The sequence below is a fragment of the Trachemys scripta genome, chromosome 7 (assembly GCF_013100865.1).
Source record: "Trachemys scripta elegans isolate TJP31775 chromosome 7, CAS_Tse_1.0, whole genome shotgun sequence".
NCBI classification, from domain to species: domain Eukaryota; kingdom Metazoa; phylum Chordata; order Testudines; family Emydidae; genus Trachemys; species Trachemys scripta.
In genome coordinates this window covers 102873389-102892258 of record NC_048304.1, presented here as the reverse complement: position 1 = coordinate 102892258, position 18870 = coordinate 102873389, and the positions used below count along the sequence as shown (strand labels likewise).

At 39.5% G+C, this 18870-nt stretch overlaps 1 protein-coding gene across 1 annotated transcript in view; it reads left to right on the top strand.

Annotated features, from left to right (window-relative positions):
- The window catches only part of MKI67 (marker of proliferation Ki-67), a gene marked incomplete at its 5' end in the record, with an annotated part of 39526 nt that overhangs the window by 13793 nt on the left and 6863 nt on the right, over window positions 1-18870 (top strand). The window contains 3 exons of the mRNA XM_034776863.1: window positions 114-358; window positions 1016-1538; window positions 3102-3217. Of these exons, the coding sequence (XP_034632754.1) occupies window positions 114-358; window positions 1016-1538; window positions 3102-3217 (884 nt within the window). The remainder of the gene's footprint in view (window positions 1-113; window positions 359-1015; window positions 1539-3101; window positions 3218-18870) is intronic.

Below are 18870 nucleotides of genomic sequence, written 5' to 3'. Positions count from 1 at the left end.
GAAATGTGCTTCAGACTTTAAAATGAGTAAAAATTAATTTCTAATTTATATGCTGTAATGTTTTTTGACTCTTCATATATATGAAGAAATTTTTTAATTGTAATTTTTAAAAGGTGAGACAAAGAGGTTACCTCAAAAGCGGAAAAGTAGAGAGATTGAGTTGCTACATCAGCCTCTTGGGAAAAGAAAGAGAGTGTCCTTTGGTGGGCATCTCAGTCCTGAACTTTTTGATAAAAGTCTACCACCCAATTCACCACTTAGAAGAGGTGCAATTCCAGCAAGGTTAAGCTTACCATTTGGAAATTCACCTCGTGCGGTTCTGAAGAAGGGACAGGGATTCAAACGTCTTGTAATCAAGGTAAACTTTAAAGATGAAAATTTAAACATTACCAAGGAAACAAAATAGAAATTTTAAGTTTGAAAATTACAGAAAAGGCATACATGAGGTAATATAGATACTGTACCTTCAGCTTTAGATGGTATTTAAATACAGCTATTTCCAGTGTAGCTAGCTCTTCAGTATTTTTGAACTCCCATGTTTGAAGGCCAGCTCATCAGTGTCTTATTTGAGATTGTATTTTTACTATAAATTACATATTAACTGGAATTGACATTTATTGGGAAACTATTGCAATTTGGACTGAAAATTGACTAAAAAAATAAAATGCCTGAAGCTACAAAATAACAAAATTGTAGCCTGAAAATGTTTATCCATTGCTTCCACCAACTTGTGAATTAAATTTAGTAAAACATTAAGTTTGACACACATCTAACACAACTGTTTAAAATTGAAATTTTAACCTACATTCAGGTAAAAATGATTTACTTCAGTTCTCATTTCTTATCCTTTTTACAGCTATTTTGAAATGAAAATGTTAAACATCTTTTTAATTTCCAAGTTTTATTTTACATGAGTTTCTTTCAGTTAATTTGATATGTTGAGCATGTGCTTTTCAGAATTAGGTTAGAATTTGTATTTCTACTTTGTGAGAGAGCTTTTTTTTAATCCTATCAGGATCTTTCAGAGCATTTGCAGAGACAAAAATCATCACAAAAAAACTTGCCTGCCAGGAGGTCCCCGGCTGCCTCGCCGCCTGCCAGGAGGTCCCCGGCTGCCTCGCCGCCTGCCAGGAGGTCCCCGGCTGCCTCGCCGCCTGCCAGGAGGTCCCTGGCTGCCTCGCCGCCTGCCCTTGAAAAAATGTCACCTAAGCTCACTGCAAACTCCCCATCAAATACACCATTCACAAAAGGACGTTTCTCTATTTCTCACATTAGCACACCATCTCCTACTTCAAAGGAGCAGGGTACTGCTGCAACAGAAGTTAAGGAAAGTGATGGAGATTTTACTGGAGTCAAGACACCTGAATCTTTTCATATTAACCAGGAACATCAGATTTCTGTGCCAACTACACCTAAACAATTAATAAGGCGTAGTATAAGATTTTCTGTGAAGAGAACTCCCATGAAGAGGAGGAGTGATGCTGTGGAAACAATTCATTCTAAAAGAAGAAGTGGTGCTTCTAAAGCCAATTTGCTAGGTTTGTTTAAGTGTTGATTTTGGAGACTATTAGTGCTTCTTTAAAAACTGAACAGAAGCCATTAACTCATGCATCTGCATTATGATATTCTTTAATTACATAATCACATACCATATTTTCTACATGACCCCTCCTAGGGATGTAAACAGTTAACCAGTAAGCATCAGGCTTACCGGTTAACCAAAGTTTATCATTGATACCAGTGGCCCCGTGTTGGACCGGCGAGAGGGACCCCAACCCTGATCGGGCCGGAGCGGCACCAGCCCTGGCCATGCCAGCGGGCTCATGGCCATGCCACACCAGCCAATGGGAGCCCAGCTCCGGTCATGCCAGGCCCCCCCAGCTACCTCAGTTAACAGTTAACTGGTTAACCGAAATAATTTTAATTGTTTAACCGGTTAACTTTTTTAACCGATATTTACATCCCTAACCCCTACCTTTTTCAGTGCACAGGATGAATTTAATCCTCGTCATTCAGTATGTGATGCTATGTGTTGTTTTCTGTACATCCAAACCTTGAACTGAACATAGCTTTGAAGAGTTTAAGGCTGGAAAGGACCATTAGATTATCTAGCTTGCCCTCCTGTATATAACAGGCCATTAAATTTCACCCAGTTATCTCTGTATTGAGCCCAATAACTTGTTTGACTAAAGCACAACTTCCAGAAAGGCATCCAGATTTGATTCAAAGACCTCAAGAGTTGGAGAAACCACCACTTTCTTTAGTAGTTCATTTCAATGGTTAATAACCCTCATTAGTAAAAATTTGTGCCTTAAATTTGTCTGGCTTCAGCTTCTAGCCACTGGTGGCTCTTATACATTTCTCTGCTGGATGAGAGCCCTTTAGTATCTGGTATTTTCTCCTAGTGAAAGGTATGTATGCACTATAATCAAGTAATCTCTCAACTTTTTTTTAATTAACTAAACGTATTGAGCTCTTTGAGTCTCTCATTGTAAGGCTTTTTCTCCAGTCCTCAAATAATTTTTGGGGTTTTTTGTGCATACTCTCAATTTTCCAAGATCCTTTGTAAAATGTGGACATTGGAACTGTATGCAGTATTCTAGGATCTGTATCATCAGAGGTAAAATCACCTCCCTACTCACTACTCCCCTGCATTGTGTTAGCCTTAGAATAGAATCCATTTCACTAAGGTGACATTGTTGTCTTTAACCACAAGAACATTCTTTCTGTTCCTGCAGTCCCCCTGCTTGGGTCACTACATACTTTCAACTTCTGCAACAAAAGAGGCAGGTGTCCTGCCTCATTCTGTGTATAGTGCTCAGAGAATTAATCAGTTCTCTACAGATGTGTCATAAAAAAAAATTAAAATGATTAAAGTTTTGCAAAATATAAGCAACTGAAAATAGGGTCTTATAATGGAAAGTGTTATACAATCTCAACTATAAGTGTTACTGCCACCTCCACCTGTAATTACCAATCTCTTGAGCAAAGTTCCATTGCAAATGTACTTTAAATATGGGAATTATGAGGAAATAACTCTGGACTGCTGTTTGCACACTTGGGAACTGTTCTCAATCTAATTCTTTTTTTTTGCATTCCAGTTGCAAAATCTTGGGCAGAAGTGGTGAAGTTGGGTGTTGCAAGACCACAAGTAAAGGCTGTTAAAAAATGTGTTCTCAAAGGAAAATCAGCCAAGAAGTTAACAAAATCACCAAAGGTATTTTTATTTAAAATAAACAGTACTATTTTCTGAATGCGTAGCCTCATCAGCTTTTAATACATTGTTAGTAGCTAGGTGGGTTTCAAAATCTTCCTTGTCTGCTAAATAGCCTTCGAGCACTGATACACATCTCCCTGATGACTCTAAATATGCTAGATTCCAAATGTTCCTTCTTGATTAGTGAAAGGACAGGGCCAAATTTGCACCATTTTTCATTGTATTGATATTCACCTTTACCCCGATATAATGCTGTCCTCGGGAGCCAAAAAAACTTACCGCGTTATAGGTGAAACCTCGTTATATCGAACTTGCTTTGAGCCGCCGGAGTCTGCAGCCCCACCCCCCCGGAGCACTGCTTTACCGCGTTATATCCGAATTCATGTTATATCAGGCTGTGTTATATCGGGGAAGAGGTGTGTTAAGTACAGGATTTAATTGAAACGAAAGAATGTGGGGAGGGATAGCTCAGTGGTTTGAGCATTGGCCTGCTAAACCCAAGGTTGTGAGTTCAATCCTTGAGGGGGCTATTTGGGGATTTAGTTGGGGATTGGTCCTGCTTTGAGCAGCGGGTTGGCCTAGATGGCCTCCTGAGGTCCCTTCCAACCCTGATATTCTATGATGTGTACCTTTTAAAATATTTTGATATCCACAGTGAGATGTAGTATTGTTCAGCAGAACTAATGTAAGAGACAAGATTATCAGTGATCTCAAACTCTTTTATAATGTGGACCATTTCTGAAGATAAAGATCTTGTGGATCGTCTTCTCTCACACACCCAGTTTTATATTTTCCTGTATCGACAAACTGGAAATGTGGGACTTTAAAGTTATTAGTACAATAAAACCTTAGGTGTTCATTGCTCTAATCTGTCTAAAGTTCTTTGGAATTTAGTTCTGTGTTTGCTACTTCTCCAGTGTAATTGTAGTGAACGGCGAGATGCTTTGTTTATTAAAAGTCCTTTGGAAACGCAAATGTTTCTGGACTGATTATACAGCTCTTGTCACAATTAGTTCATATTACAAAGCAATTTCTGTTAAATGTGCCTTAGTAAAGAAAGCACTATTGCTTCTGTTTTTCTGCCCATTCAGTTGTACAAAGACTATAATATATTGTTTTTTGCCTTATTTTAAGGACTTGATCTTTCCTCAGTTTAAACAAAGTGCTTGGTTTACCTATCTTTCAAGATAAAACTTCCCTTCATTTTCTGCTTATAGTGGTACAGGACAACAGCAGTATTCCGTTCTTGTCCTTCTTTCTTAGTTGGCATTAGTATAATACCTTAGTTTGTATTTGTCCAGCAGACATCAGCTATCATTGAGGGGAGTATATGTGGAAGGGCTAATTAGTCCACTGCGGTGTGTTGAATGGATAATCAATTTTACTTTTACTAATACAATTGAAACTGTGTGAATTTCTAATAAATTTTAATTTTGTCATACTATTTAGAAAATTTTCCTTCAGTTAAGTAGAGTGGTTCCGTATTAGTGTTCTGCAGTAGCATGTTGTAAACACAGTTTGATTCCCAGAATTTGGCTTTTTGTGTCCACAGAAACTGGGAGCCTTTGTCTAAATCTGGGTTGTTGGGCTGTCAGCAGAAAGGAAGGTTGTCACACCTGCAGGGCAGGAGGGGAAAAGAGGGAGGCAGCTTAACTTTTGTGTTCAGTAAGAAATTAATTATAACAAGCAGTAGAAAATGTTGATTTATTCAGAACTTTTTGAGTTCTTAAATTGTTGTATGCAGAGTTTGCTAGAAGCTGATTACCTTTAGTACGTTGGCATTGCTCTTTGACATATTTCTAGCCAAATTTTACCTTTGAGGTCACCATTAAATGGTTCTCCCATTCTGGGTGCCAAAACATCGATAGAGTAAGTTTTTTCTCTTCCTCCCCATTTCCCAAACTTAACACATGATGGGAAATATAAGGAATAATTATAGCAGAAAAATGAAAATAGAGCCTTTCAAAAATTTGTTTTAATCTTAAAAAGCTTTGTGATAGGGAATGGGCCAAATACACATTTTATACTGCTCTGACTAGGGTGGAATGATTTAAATCAAAGTGTTTGAAATCAGCAAGCAGGAAACATTTATTTCAATAATTTATTTTAATCTTTATTTGTATTAATTACTCTCCTAAAGAACAGTTGATTTTTTTTTTCATTGCTTTGTATCCAATAAAACATGTTGATTTGCAATTAGATGTAGCCTTTACACCAGTGGTTCTCAACATATTACACATTGTGGGCTGCATAAACGGCCCAGAATGTGTAACCTGGCAGGGCAGAGGAATCCGGGACCCTGAATCCTGGACCCCTGCCGTGCGGGCTGCCACCCCTGGCTGGTTGCCCCCACCCATGCAGCTGCCCCGACCCCAGGACCCCTGCCATGCGGGGCGGGCTTGGAGCCTGCAGGGCGGGCTGGTGTCCCCAGGTTCCCACGGGGCCAGCTGGCTGTCCCAGATCCCAGGACCCCCGCCACATGGGTCAGGCCAGCCGCCTGCCCCAGTCCCCTGCTGCAGGGCTGCTCAGGCCCCTGGGGCCAAGCAGCTATCCTGGACCTCGGGGACTGCAGGGCCAGGTGGGAGCTGACCCCCTTGTGCTAGGCGGTGCGGCAGCCCAAACCCCTCCCCCCTGGGCAGCTGGGACCTTGGGACCCCAGACACACCTGCAGCCTTTAGCATGCAGTTGTGTGCTAATTGAGCCACATGCGAGGTGTGAGTTGAGAACTGCTGCTTTACACTGTATTTCAAGAATACTTGTGATATTTCAAGCTCTATTTGGTTGGAAATTCAATTAAAAATGCACAAAACCAGTATTTTAAAATTGTTTTTAGAAGTACAGTATAACTACCTTTAACGTGCTGGAATACATAAGAAAAGAGTTTTGTCAAAACATGTTTTGCTTTTAAAACTAACTGATAAATTATTATCTATAGTTAGTGAATTGAACTGATTGATTCTGGTCAATGTGTGCTTCAAGATCATCCATTCACACCAAGTTTTTATTCATAGATTGGAAGAGGAAAACAAGTTTTCCTGCTTTTTTCATCTCCCAATTGGTTTCTTAGTTTTGCATGAACTATTCATTGAACTGAAGTGAAGAAAACTTTCTGTCTCTGTCTGCAGAAGAGACAACTGCTATCAAGAGCTGGTTTAGTACATCAACAAACTCTGGTTCTAGGTTTACTGTATTTTGAAAAATAAACCTGAATTTCATTTAATTAAAAAAACCAATTTAAACTAAAAATCCATTTTTTAAAAATGAACATTGGTTCTGACTTTGGTCTGATCTGTGAACAAAAAATGTACCCTGATTTAACTAAAATAAATTTTTAAATGTAAACCAGTCTAAGGTTTGCACCAATTCAACTTAACAGACTTAAAACTTTTAAAAAAAGAAGAACAGGAGTACTTGTGGCACCTTAGAGACTAACAAATTTATTAGAGCATAAGCTTTCGTGGACTACAGCCCACTTCTTCGGATGCATATAGAATGGAACATATATTGAGGAGATATATATACACACATACAGAGAGCATAAACAGGTGGGAGTTGTCTTACCAACTCTGAGAGGCCAATTAATTAAGAGAATTTTCTCTTAATTAATTGGCCTCTCAGAGTTGGTAAGACAACTCCCACCTGTTTATGCTCTCTGTATGTGTGTATATATATCTCCTCAATATATGTTCCATTCTATATGCATCCGAAGAAGTGGGCTGTAGTCCACGAAAGCTTATGCTCTAATAAATTTGTTAGTCTCTAAGGTGCCACAAGTACTCCTGTTCTTCTTTTTGAGAAAAATCAAAAGAAGTCATTAACATTTAATGACTGTGCTCTGGAAGGACAATGGGTATACTAAAGAGGGTGCTTGGGCTGTAAGAATCCAGTTATTCCAGGTGGTCTGCAGGGAGGCTGGTTGCAGCAGTGGAAATTCTCTAGCAGGACAGGAGAGGTGTTAGAACTGGCTTTTAAAAACTGTGAGGTTGGGAGGTTCATTCTGGGACATGTTTTCTGAGCTAGAGAGAACCTTTCAACTCTCTGACCAGCCCAAGTTGATGAGAGTTTGCTGCAAAGAGTTAGAGAGGAGAATCTATAACCAGGAAGAGAAGGCTGAGCTGGAAGAAAGGCGACCTGGGATCCTGAAAAGACACTGACCAAATCCCAAAGAATGCTCAAGAGTGCTGAAGACTCTGAATCTCATGCCTTTTTTTTTTCTTTTCCGATTCTTCTGCCAAATGATTTTCAAGGATACGCAGCACAAAATCCTGTTAATCTCATTTGTATATATTTAGCAAAATCTACATTAAGGCAATATTAAAGCTACATACAAAAGCCCCAAAGTCATGAAATGTGAAAGATGATCCTGCATTAAGAAAAGGGTACCGTTGTATTTAGTAGCAATAAGAAAATAACAGCTAAATGCACAAGGTAATATAGGGTGATTCGATAGCATTCTTACCTTCAACTCAGTTTTGAACCAACATAGTGTTAATGGAATAATATGCTTTTGGAAATCTTGCAAAAGAGATTGAATTTTAAATGAAGTTTAACAGCAGGATGTTCATGTAGGTGGATCTACAGATGTTACTATCAGCATACTACATTCATAAATTCCAATTCCCAGCAGCAAGTATTCAAAATTATCACTGCACAAACTAAATTCAATATTTTCTGTGTATTCTGAAATTTTCAAAAACACACACATTTAAGATATATTATAAATTATAACATTAAAATGCACACATTTGTACTTACCACGTTCACTTTTAGGATCAATATGAAGAGAATTATTTTCTTGCATGAGATCTGTAACGTTGACCTAACAAATTTAAAAAATAATCAATAAATCTGTGGCTGTCAGGGTTAAGGATAAGAAGGAGATTTTAAGTATATTAAGAACAAAATAAATGCTAATAATAGTATAGACCCCCTACTAGAAGGAGATGTTAAAACAGGAAGTATTAACATTTCTGTTGTATATTTGGAAATAAGCAGGACAATATACTCTTATCACATAAGGATGATGAGCTACTTTCTGACCCATTACTAACTAAGGAGGATGTTAAAAAACATCTGCTATGACTAAATATTTTTAAATTGGCAGGTGCCGGTAACTTGCACTCAAGAGCCCTAGAAGGCTTAGCTGAGAAGATCTCGGGCCTGCTCATGATAATTTTTAATAAATCTTGAAATAGGGAAATTCCATAAGTCCAGAAGAGTGGTTGAGTGCCAATATTTAAAAAGGACAGGCGGGATGACCCAGGTAACTATAGGCTGGTTAGCCTTACATCAAACCCAGGCAAAATAATGAAAAAACTGAAATGAGATTCAACTGATAAAGAATTAAAGGACAGAAATACAAGTAAGTCCAGTAAACATGATTTTATGGAAAACAGATCTTGTCAAACAAATCTGATTTCATCCACTTTTGAGATTACAAGTTTGGTTGAGAAGGGTAATTGTTTAGATGTAATTGTGACGTTGTGCAGTCTATATGGTTTTATAAAAACATGATAAGTGAATATAATGTAACTGGGATAGTTTTATAAAGATTTGATAATAAGTGAATATAATGCAACTGGGATATGCTTCGTGCAAAAGGTCTCTTGTAAGGTATCATTACAAAGCTCATAATCTACTGAGTGTGATCATCCTATTTGTAGAAATGTACCACTCGTGTATCTAAAACTAGAAATATAAAACATAACTCTGAGGGCCTATTGTAATTATGTAAAGTGTGGGCCATTAATGATGGTTTGGAATCTTGATGACTCCCATTAACAAGGACCATTGTCTGCAGATGGCTGTGTTTACCTGTTAGCCTTCCTGTATGTGTGTGTGTGCTGGCAAGTGGGCAATGAAGTCTTGCAGTGTCATGTGATCATGTCACCTGAACTGGAATCCATCTTTAACCTGAAAAAAGAACAGGAGTACTTGTGGCACCTTAGAGACTAACAAATTTATTAGAGCATAAGCTTTCGTGGACTACAGCCCACTTCTTCGGATGACGAAAGCTTATGCTCTAATAAATTTGTTAGTCTCTAAGGTGCCACAAGTACTCCTGTTCTTTTTGCAGATACAGCCTAACACGGCTGCTACTCTGAAACCATCTTTAACCTGGTGCTTTTCCAGTGAAGGGGGGTGGAAACCCAGAAGGACAAAGGGTTCCCGCCTTATGCAAAAGATATATAAAGGGGTGGAAGAGAACAAAGGGGGGGAAGAGCCATCATGAAGAATCTCCTAGCTACCACCTGAGCTGGAACAAGAGCTATACCAGGGGAAAGAATTGTGTCCAGGCCTGGAAGGTGTCCAGTCTGAGAAAAAACTTACTGAAACATCTCTGAGGGTGAGATTATCTGTATTTAGTTTGATTAGACATAGATTTGCGCATTTTATTTTATTTTGCTTGGTGATTTACTATGTTCTGTCTGTTACTACTTAGAATCACTTAAATCCTACTGTCTGTATTTAATAAAATCACTTTTTATTTAGTAATTTACTCGGAGTATATATTAATACCTGGGGGAGCAAACAACTGTGCACATCTCTCTATCAGTGTTATAGAGGGCGAACAATTTATGAGTTTGCCCTGCATAAGCTTTATGCAGGGTAAAACGGATTTATTTGGGTTTAGACCACATTGGGAGTTGGGCATCTGAGTGCTAAAGACAAGCACACTTCTGTGAGCTGTTTTCAGGTAAACTTGCAGCTTTGGGACAAGTGATTCAGACCCTGGGTCTATGTTGGAGCAGACGGGAGTGTCTGGCTCAGCAAGACACGGTGCTGGAGTCCTGAGCTGGCAGGGAAAACTGGAGCAGGGGTAGTCTTGGTATATCAGGTGGCAGCTCCCAAGGGGGTTTCTGTGATCTAACCCGTCAGAGTAATATACTTAAGAATTTTGTAAGGCATTTTTGACTTAGTATCACTCAACATTCTGATGAAAAAAAATAGCACTATACAATATCAATAAAGCACATTAAATAGAATAAGAACCAGCTGACAGATCTAAAAAAAAAAAAAAAAAAAGTAGTTGTCAATGGAGAATCGTTAGCGAATGGGGGTATTTATAGCAGGATTCTGTAGGGATTGGTGCTAGGCCTGATGTTATTCAACCTTTTCATCAATGATCTAGAACAGGGGTTAGCAACCTTTCAGAAGTGGTATGCCGAGTCTTCATTTATTCACTCTAATTTAAGGTTTCGCATGCCAGTAATACATTTTAACATTTTGAGAAGGTCTCTTTCTATAAGTCTATAATATATAACTAAACTATTGTTATATGTAAAGTAAATAAGGTTTTTAAAATATTTAACAAGCTTAATTTAAAATTAAATTAAAATGCAGAGCCCTGTGGACTGGCAGCCCAGGTAGTGTGAGTGCCACTGAAAATCAGCTCGTGTGCTGCCTTTGGCACGCGTGCCATAGGTTGCCTACCCCGATCTAGAATTAAATATAAAATCATTGCTGATAAAACTTGCATATGACACAAAAATTGACTGAGTGATAAATAACCAGGAGGACAAGGTTGACATCATAGAGAGTGGTCTGGATCACCTGGTAAACTGGTCCCATTTACACACCCAGGAAACAAGCAATGCAGGCCGTATCTACAGAATGGGGGATTGTATCATGGAAAGCCGTAATTCTGAAAAGGATTTAGGAGGTCAAAGAGGAAAGGCAAACTAACATGAGTTCTCGGTACCACACTGTGGCAAAAAAGGGCTACTGTGATCCTTAAACATATGAACAGGGGAATAGTGAGCAAGAGTTGGGAAATGATCTTACCTCTGTACAAAGCATTGGTGAGACCAGTACTGGGAAACCACATACAATTTTGATGTCCATGTTTTAAAAATAATATTAAAAAATTGGAAAGGGTGCAGTGAGAGACTTAAAGAGCTCAATCTGCTTAGTTTATCAAAAATGGTTGAAAGCCAATTTGATTACAGTACGTTCTCAGAAAGAAAATTTCAAGTACATCTGTACCCTGATATAACGCTGCCCGATATAACACGAATTCGGATATAACGCGGTAAAGCGGCGCTCCGGGGGCGGCAGGGCTGCACACTCTGGCAGATCAAAGCAAGTTTGATAGAACGTGGTTTTACCTATAACGCAGTAAGATTTTTTGGCTCCCGAGGACAGAGTTATATCAAGGTAGAGGTGTACTAAAGAACTCTAATCTAGCAAAGAAAGACATAAGACTCACCAATGGCTGGAAGCTGAAGCCAGACAAATCCAAATTAGAAATAATGCACACATTTTAATAATGAAAACAATTAACCACAGGCACAAGCTACCAAGGGAAGTGATGGATTCTTAATTAGAAGATATCAAGAGATGGAGAATCCACCACTGCCCCTGTGTTGTGCTCAATAACTTATTTAGCATTATTTCTGGAATGCATGCATCAGCCAAATAAGTTATTGAGCTCAACACAGGGGTAAACTGGATGAAATTTTATAGCCAGGAAGGCAGTATAGATCAGTGCTTCTCAAAGTGGTGGTCCACGGACCGGTGCCGGTCCGTGAGCCATTGGCTGCAGGTCCACGATGAGTTTCCTCATAAGAGCGTCAAGTAGAATAATAATATGGCACCGGTCTCTGGCACATTGGAAAAAAAAATTGCCGGCCCCCCACATCAGATAGCTTGAGAAGCACTGGTATAGATCATCTTATGGTATCCTCTAGTCTTAACATTTATGAATTTGACTAAAATTAAAATTACCAAAATAACGTAACAAGATCTTTTACCTTAATTTCCTTTGGTGTATCAAAAATTTCTTTAACACCAGCATAATCCAGTTCAGAATTTGAATATTTTTGTTTAGGCTCAGCCATAAGTTTTTGCAATCCCACGAAGTCATCAACTGGTAGATATTTTTCCCTTGGTGTCCTTAGTAGTCTGCTGATACCAAACAGGTCTTCTACTGGTTCAACTCTTTCATGTGATGTCTTCAATAGCCTTTTAATTCCTACCGTATCTTCTGATTGGATTCTCTGCTTAGACGTTTTCATATGGCTGATCCCTATCATGTCTTCTACTGACTGACATTTCTGCTTTCGTGTTGTCTTCATAAAAGAGACTCCCACCAGATCATTTACTACTTGCTTTTTTTGTGCTGGAGTCTTTAGTAATCTTTTTAAGGCAATTTCATCTGTAAGAAGTTCCGTCTTCTGCTCCGGAGTCCTCAAGAGCCTTTTGATGCCCGAAAGAACCTCAATGGGTTCCGTCTTTTGCTTTGGAGTCCTCAAGAGTCTTTTGATGCCTGAGAGAGCCTCGATGGGTTCTGTCTTTTGCTTTGGAGTCCTCAAGAGCCTTTTGACACCCAACAGAGCCTCGATGGGTTCGGTCTTTTGTTTTGGAGTCCTCAAAAGCCTTTTGACACCCGACAGAGCCTCGACGGGTTCGGCCTTTTGCTTTGGAGTCCTCAAGAGCCTTTTGACGCCCGACAGAGCCTCGACGGGTTCCATCTTTTGCTTTGGAGTCCTCAAAAGCCTTTTGACGCCCGACAGAGCCTCGACGGGTTCCATCTTTTGCTTTGGAGTCTTCACAAGCCTTTTGACGCCCGACAGAGCCTCGACGGGTTCCATCTTTTGCTTTGGAGTCTTCACAAGCCTTTTAGCTCCCACTGTCATCTCAGTTATATGCTTTTCTGGCATTACTAATGGATTACTCATTTCCACCTTCTCTTCCAGTACAGTTCTCTCTTTTTTAGGAGTCTGCTTTAACTTAATTGCCACAAAAGCAGAATTTGGAGACTTCTCCACTCTCAGGAAGCGAGATACAACATCTTGACTATCTTTTCTCTGTTGTGACATGCCTGAGATACTTAATGGTGATATTACCATCTCTCCTGTAATAAAATTAGGTTTATGTAATTCAAAAGGAAATTTAAGCAAGGAAGCCGAGTATGCAAATTGCTGAAGAAGTATCAGGTACGCAAAGCTTCTGCCCCTCCCACAAAAATCTAGTCTTATTTAAACAAGTAAGTTGGTAATTAACAATGAAAAACAACATGAAGGCACTACACGAATTTTAAAATTGAGTTTTTAATTGAATTAAATATGAAAATGAATATAACTAGTGTTCCTTCTATTATTTAATCCAATATTAAGTTAAATTTCTTGTGTACTGTCCCTAAATTTTAAACGAGCTGCAAACTTTGTTCTGAAAATGCATAACATACAGTAATTCCTCATTTAACGTTATCCCACTTAACACTGTTTCAATGTTACGTCCCTGCTCAATTAGGGAACATGCTCGTTTAAAGTTGTGCAATGCTCCCTTATAACGTCGTTTGGCTGCCTGCTTGTAAGATTCTGTGGAAGAGCAGCGACTTTACAAGGGAGCATTGCACAAGTTCCGCTTCTCCACCTCCTCCCCCTCTCTCCCAGCGCTTCCCACTTTGGCGGTGCTTAGGACTTTCTGGGAGAGAGGGGGAGGGGCAGGGAAGGACCGCGTCTCCACACCTTCCCCTCCCTCCCAGAAAATCCTAAGTGCTGCTAAGCAGCTGTTTGGCAGAGCTTAGGACTTTCTGGGAGGGAGGGGGAGCAGCGGAGACACAGGGCTTCCCCGCTCCTGCCCCTCCCTCCCAGAAAGTCCTAAGCGCGAAGTGCTGGAAGGGAGGAGGAAGACCAGGGAAGCGCCGTGTCTCCACTCCTCCCCCCTCCCTCCCAGAAAGTCCTAAGCACCGCTAAACAGCTGTTTGGCAGCGCTTAGGACTTTGAGGGCGGGGGGGGGAGGGGGAATGTGGCGTGCTCCCGAGAGGAGGTGGAGTGCGGGTGGGAAGAGGTAGGACTGGAGTGAGCGCGGGCAGGAAGAGGCGGGCCTGGAGCATTCCTAGCAAAATCCGAGCCTGTTCTCCGGGGAAGCTGCCACTATTGCTGCTGCAGCAAAGGTGCTTCCTAGTGTCCTTGCCTGCAGCGGGCTGTGCCTCTGTGGGGTAAGCCAGGGGCACTTCCCAATCATAGTACAATACAGTACTGTACAGTATACAGTATAATCCTTTTGTCTGTTCCAAAAAAATTTCCTTGGAACCTAACCCCCCGCATTTACATTAAATCTTATGGGACAATTGGATTCATTTAACATTTATTCACTTAAAGTTGCATTTTTCATGAACATAACTACAACATTAAGTGAAGAGTTACTGTATAAGAATCAGGTAGAAGCTGATTTTTTGGCATAAGGGGACATTTGGCATTTTTGGCACTGGAAAAGACATGGGGGACAAAAAAACTTGTGCAAGATAAACACATTAAAGTGACCAGTAATGCAGTAAAAGTTGATACTGAAATTTGCTTCACTTTGAACTGCTATTATTTCAGTCTGTCTGTAGACTCAGAAAACAAATTGTCAAGTTCATATATGGTATATTGTTTGAAAGGTTTTTGTTGTTAGCCACAGTTGTATCTCCACTAGATTTTCCCTACAATTTCTCAAGGTTGCTAACGCAAGTAGCTATAACATAGGCAAGGTACTAGTTCTGTGGATACCGATTTATATCCGCGGATATCTGCATCTGCGGATATAAATTTGTATCCGCACAGGACTCTGTGGATCAAAGCAGGCATGGATAATGTTGTAAAATTGAAGTGGCCACTGTCCCCTTGTCTACCCTTTATCTCCCACCATTGCTATTACTGGTGTAGAGAGCTGCACGGTGATACTGACAGGGGAGAGTTTTAGGGAAAGAAGTCAAGTGTAGACAAGCCCTGCAAGGGAAATCTTAAAACAAGCCAACCAACCAACCTTGGATTTATTCTATAACACAATTTTGCAGCAAATTTAGTACTTGTGGAACACACAGTGCTCTGAATATAATAATAATAATAATATATGGAGATATCCTATCTCCTAGAACTGGAAAGGACCCTGAAAGGTCATCAAGTCCAGACCCCTGCCTTCACTAGCAAGACCAAGTACTGATTTTGCCCCAGATCCCTAAGTGGTCCCCTCAAGGATTGAACTCACAACCCTGGGTTTAGCTCAAACCACTGAGCTATCCCTCCCCCCAATATATATATAATAAATATAACCGTTTATTAAGCCTTCTTCTGTAATTAAAAATATATATTCCAGATTCTCAAGTAAATAGAAATGCAATTCTAAAGTTTTGGTATATTATAGGATTTATTCTTGAATTCTACCTATGAAGAACTATATTAAGGTAATTCTTGCTAAATAGTGAAGAAACGAGATCTCATTTGATCTCTCAGGGACAATATTAGCTTTGATCTTCACAGCGACCCAATGACTAGTACCAAGAGTTACAACAGAAAGGAAGGAAACCCTACCAAAGAAGTGTGGGGAAGTTAGGAAGGTGCCTACTGAGTATCATCCTTCCACCCTGGATGGCCTTTGATTTCTCATTCTGGTCCTCACCTTTTCCATGAACACCACCCTCGCCCTATTTTAAAACACAAGCATTGGGCTTAGTTGTGTCTGCATACAACAATTCACTGCATTTTGTTGAAGCATACCAACTCTTCAATGCTTTAAACCCATTTTGTACAATCATACATGCGTCAACATTCTGAAAGCACCATACTCCATAGGACACAACCATTTAATGAAATGCATCATTCCAGTTCAGAAATAGTTGGGACTACAAATACATCTTTTAAGTTAGAAAGCAGCATTCAACCACCTATCTCAGAATTATCTCAAACTGCCACCTGCCCCATTCTCACTCTACACTAAGTTTACATAGGTTCAAACAAAACCAATAATTGACTAAGCTTAGCTTCAGAGATCCAGGTTAGTAGCACTAGTCTGCTTTTCTTGTATGCAATCCATAAACCCTCACTCCCTTTCCACGGGGCTATTAAAAAGAAACAAACATACCAGACTCCTCTGGAGTGTGTACCTCAGAGCCTTCTACTTCAGCACATGATGGTGTAAGATCAGTCTTGTGAGCAGCAGATAAAGATGGACTTTTTTGATTTTCATTTACTGGAGTTCTAAACATCTCAGTCATTCCTATTAATTATGTTTAAAGTAATTAGCATATGCTTTGATTTACAAAACAGTTATACAGTTGGCAGAACAAAGAATAAAATGAAGCGTTGTGACTTAGTTCCTTTCTTCAAATAGTACACCATACAATGTAACATTAAGGGCAGATAATCATACATGACTTCACGTCTATGCCTTTGTTTCCCAGTAGAGGCATTATAACAAGTGGTATAATATGTTAATACACTGATTGTTCGAGTCACCTCTGGAAATGTGTTATGTCATAAGTTAAAGTCAGGTTAGTAGTTTCATCCCTGATTGAATTTCCCTGATTTAAAAAAGACTAAAAAACCCAAATCTAGAATAATAAGGATGTAGTACAGCAGTACTGATTAGTAGAAATTGTCTGCAAACTAACACGTACATGTGTAAGCACTGCACAAAAGGTGTGTGTATGTGTAGGTATGTGTGTGAGTCAGATTCAATTCAAGAGATATTGATAATTCCCTGTGAGAAGCTCTAAACTGACCACAAAGAGAAAGTGGACACACAGCATTTTATACAGCAAGACATCCAAATATAATGTTTAACATTTTTCTGCTGTTAGCTACACATCCTGCTTTTAAATTTTTCACCACCTTCATTTTAAATAAATTGAATGTAATTCTTTTTATATGTAAAACAATGAAACACTACTATACTAAACTATATAAGCTTTATCTAGAGACATACTTTACTGATGCATCCAGGTGCGATGGCCCAATTTGTATACACAACTGTGCTCCAGATATACAGAAAGCACACATGCTGGGATGATTTAGTTGATGTTGGTCCTGCTTTGAGCAGGGGATTGGTCTAAATGACCTCTTGAGGTCTCTTATGATTCTATGCATGTACGGAGCATCACAAATTGAAATAATTACAACTATACATTAAAATAATATTTGATTGAGATACCACTCAAATAACATTTACACTGCAGCAGCTGTCAGATGCCAAAACATAGTTTGGGTCCAATTGTGCTAGGCACTGCACAAAGATAGTACATGAAAGTCCACCTCCAAAGAACTTACTATCTAGACACCAAAACATAACAGGTGCATTAAAAAAAAAAAAAAGCGATCCCAGTTGGAGAGGAAGTAAGAGGATAAATTAACAAAATAAAATGTTTTAGTACTGATTGGCTAAAAATTATACTAATCAATAGCAGTAATCACAGCTTACTTACTACATGCCAGTTGTTATATGGCAGTTTTCAGTACTCATTACTAAGGCTGCGAGTCTGTCATGGAAGTCACGGATTCTTTAACTTTTCGGGACCTTTGGGACTTCTGCAGCAGTTGGTGTGTCTGGCCTTGGGGCCGCCTCAGCAGCTTGGGCCACCACCCTCCACCTCCCCCCACAGTGGGGATCTTGGGTCACCATGTGCACTGCGCCCCTCCCCTTCCCGCAGCATCAGCAGGGGTCCTGGGCCACGCACCGCCGCCCCCTACCCCAGAGCACCCAAGATTTAGTCAGGGTTATTTAGCACAGATCATGGACAATGAATTTTTGTTTACTGACAGTGACCTGTTGATGACTTTTACTAAAAATACCGGTGACTAAAATGTAGCCTTACTCATTACAATATAGGTGAGATTTAAGACACTTAAGAGAAAGTGGTAGTTTTACAGATTTGACTGGCAGTTTTCCCCATGTGCAAGTGCAGTATGGGAGAAAGCATAAAGGCACTAGTGTAAAGAAAGTAGAAAACCAGGCAACGGAAACTCTAGCATCATTGGTGGCGTTAAGAGAGCAGTCAACCTTGGATTAAGAAGGAGAGAGACTGCAGAGCTTAACTGTATTCGGCTTTGAAGGGTAGAACAGGAAGTTTGTATTTGATGCAGCAGAAGAGGGTGAAAACAATGGAAGGACCTAGAAGGAGTGACTTTGACAGCGATGACCTTGACAAAGTTCGCTCATTTTCAAGAAGTTGAAATTAAATACAAACCCTCCTAATACAAGGTTCAAGTTGAGATCTTAAACTCAAGGCTGAAAAAAATTAAAGTTATGGTCCCCGCAGTACATAAAAGTATTTTCTCCTATGTAAAGGAGATTAACATGTTCCAAGTTACATGATAGGCTGTATTAAGTGGAAACTGCTTTTATCAACCAACATAAAGTGAAATAAGGCAAGAAATATGTGGTTTAATTTTAAAAAGTGTGCAAATTACCTGTGAAACTTTCATTTATATCCATGTTTTGTTTCAAAGCACAATTCTTAACCACTCTAGGGGCCTGTCCAACCAGCTTCACTCTGGTGGTATGAGCTCTTCCTATCACTATTGTAGCTGGAGAATCTGCATGACCTGTACTAAAATGACCCTTTACTTTTCTTGCTGGAGTCTGTAGAAAGAAAAACAGAGTTGCTCAGTAAATGAGAATTTATTGTAATAACCAAAACAGCATAAGAGCCACACACAAACCTGTACCAGTGTTACTAAAAGTTTTAAGAGTAACAGCCGTGTTAGTCTGTATCCGCAAAAAGAAGAACAGGAGTACTTGTGGCACCTTAGAGACTAACAAATTTATTAGAGCATAAGCTTTCGTGGACTACAGCCCACTTCTTCGGATGCATATAGAATGGAACATATATTGAGGAGATATATATACACACATACAGAGAGCATAAACAGGTGGGAGTTGTCTTACCA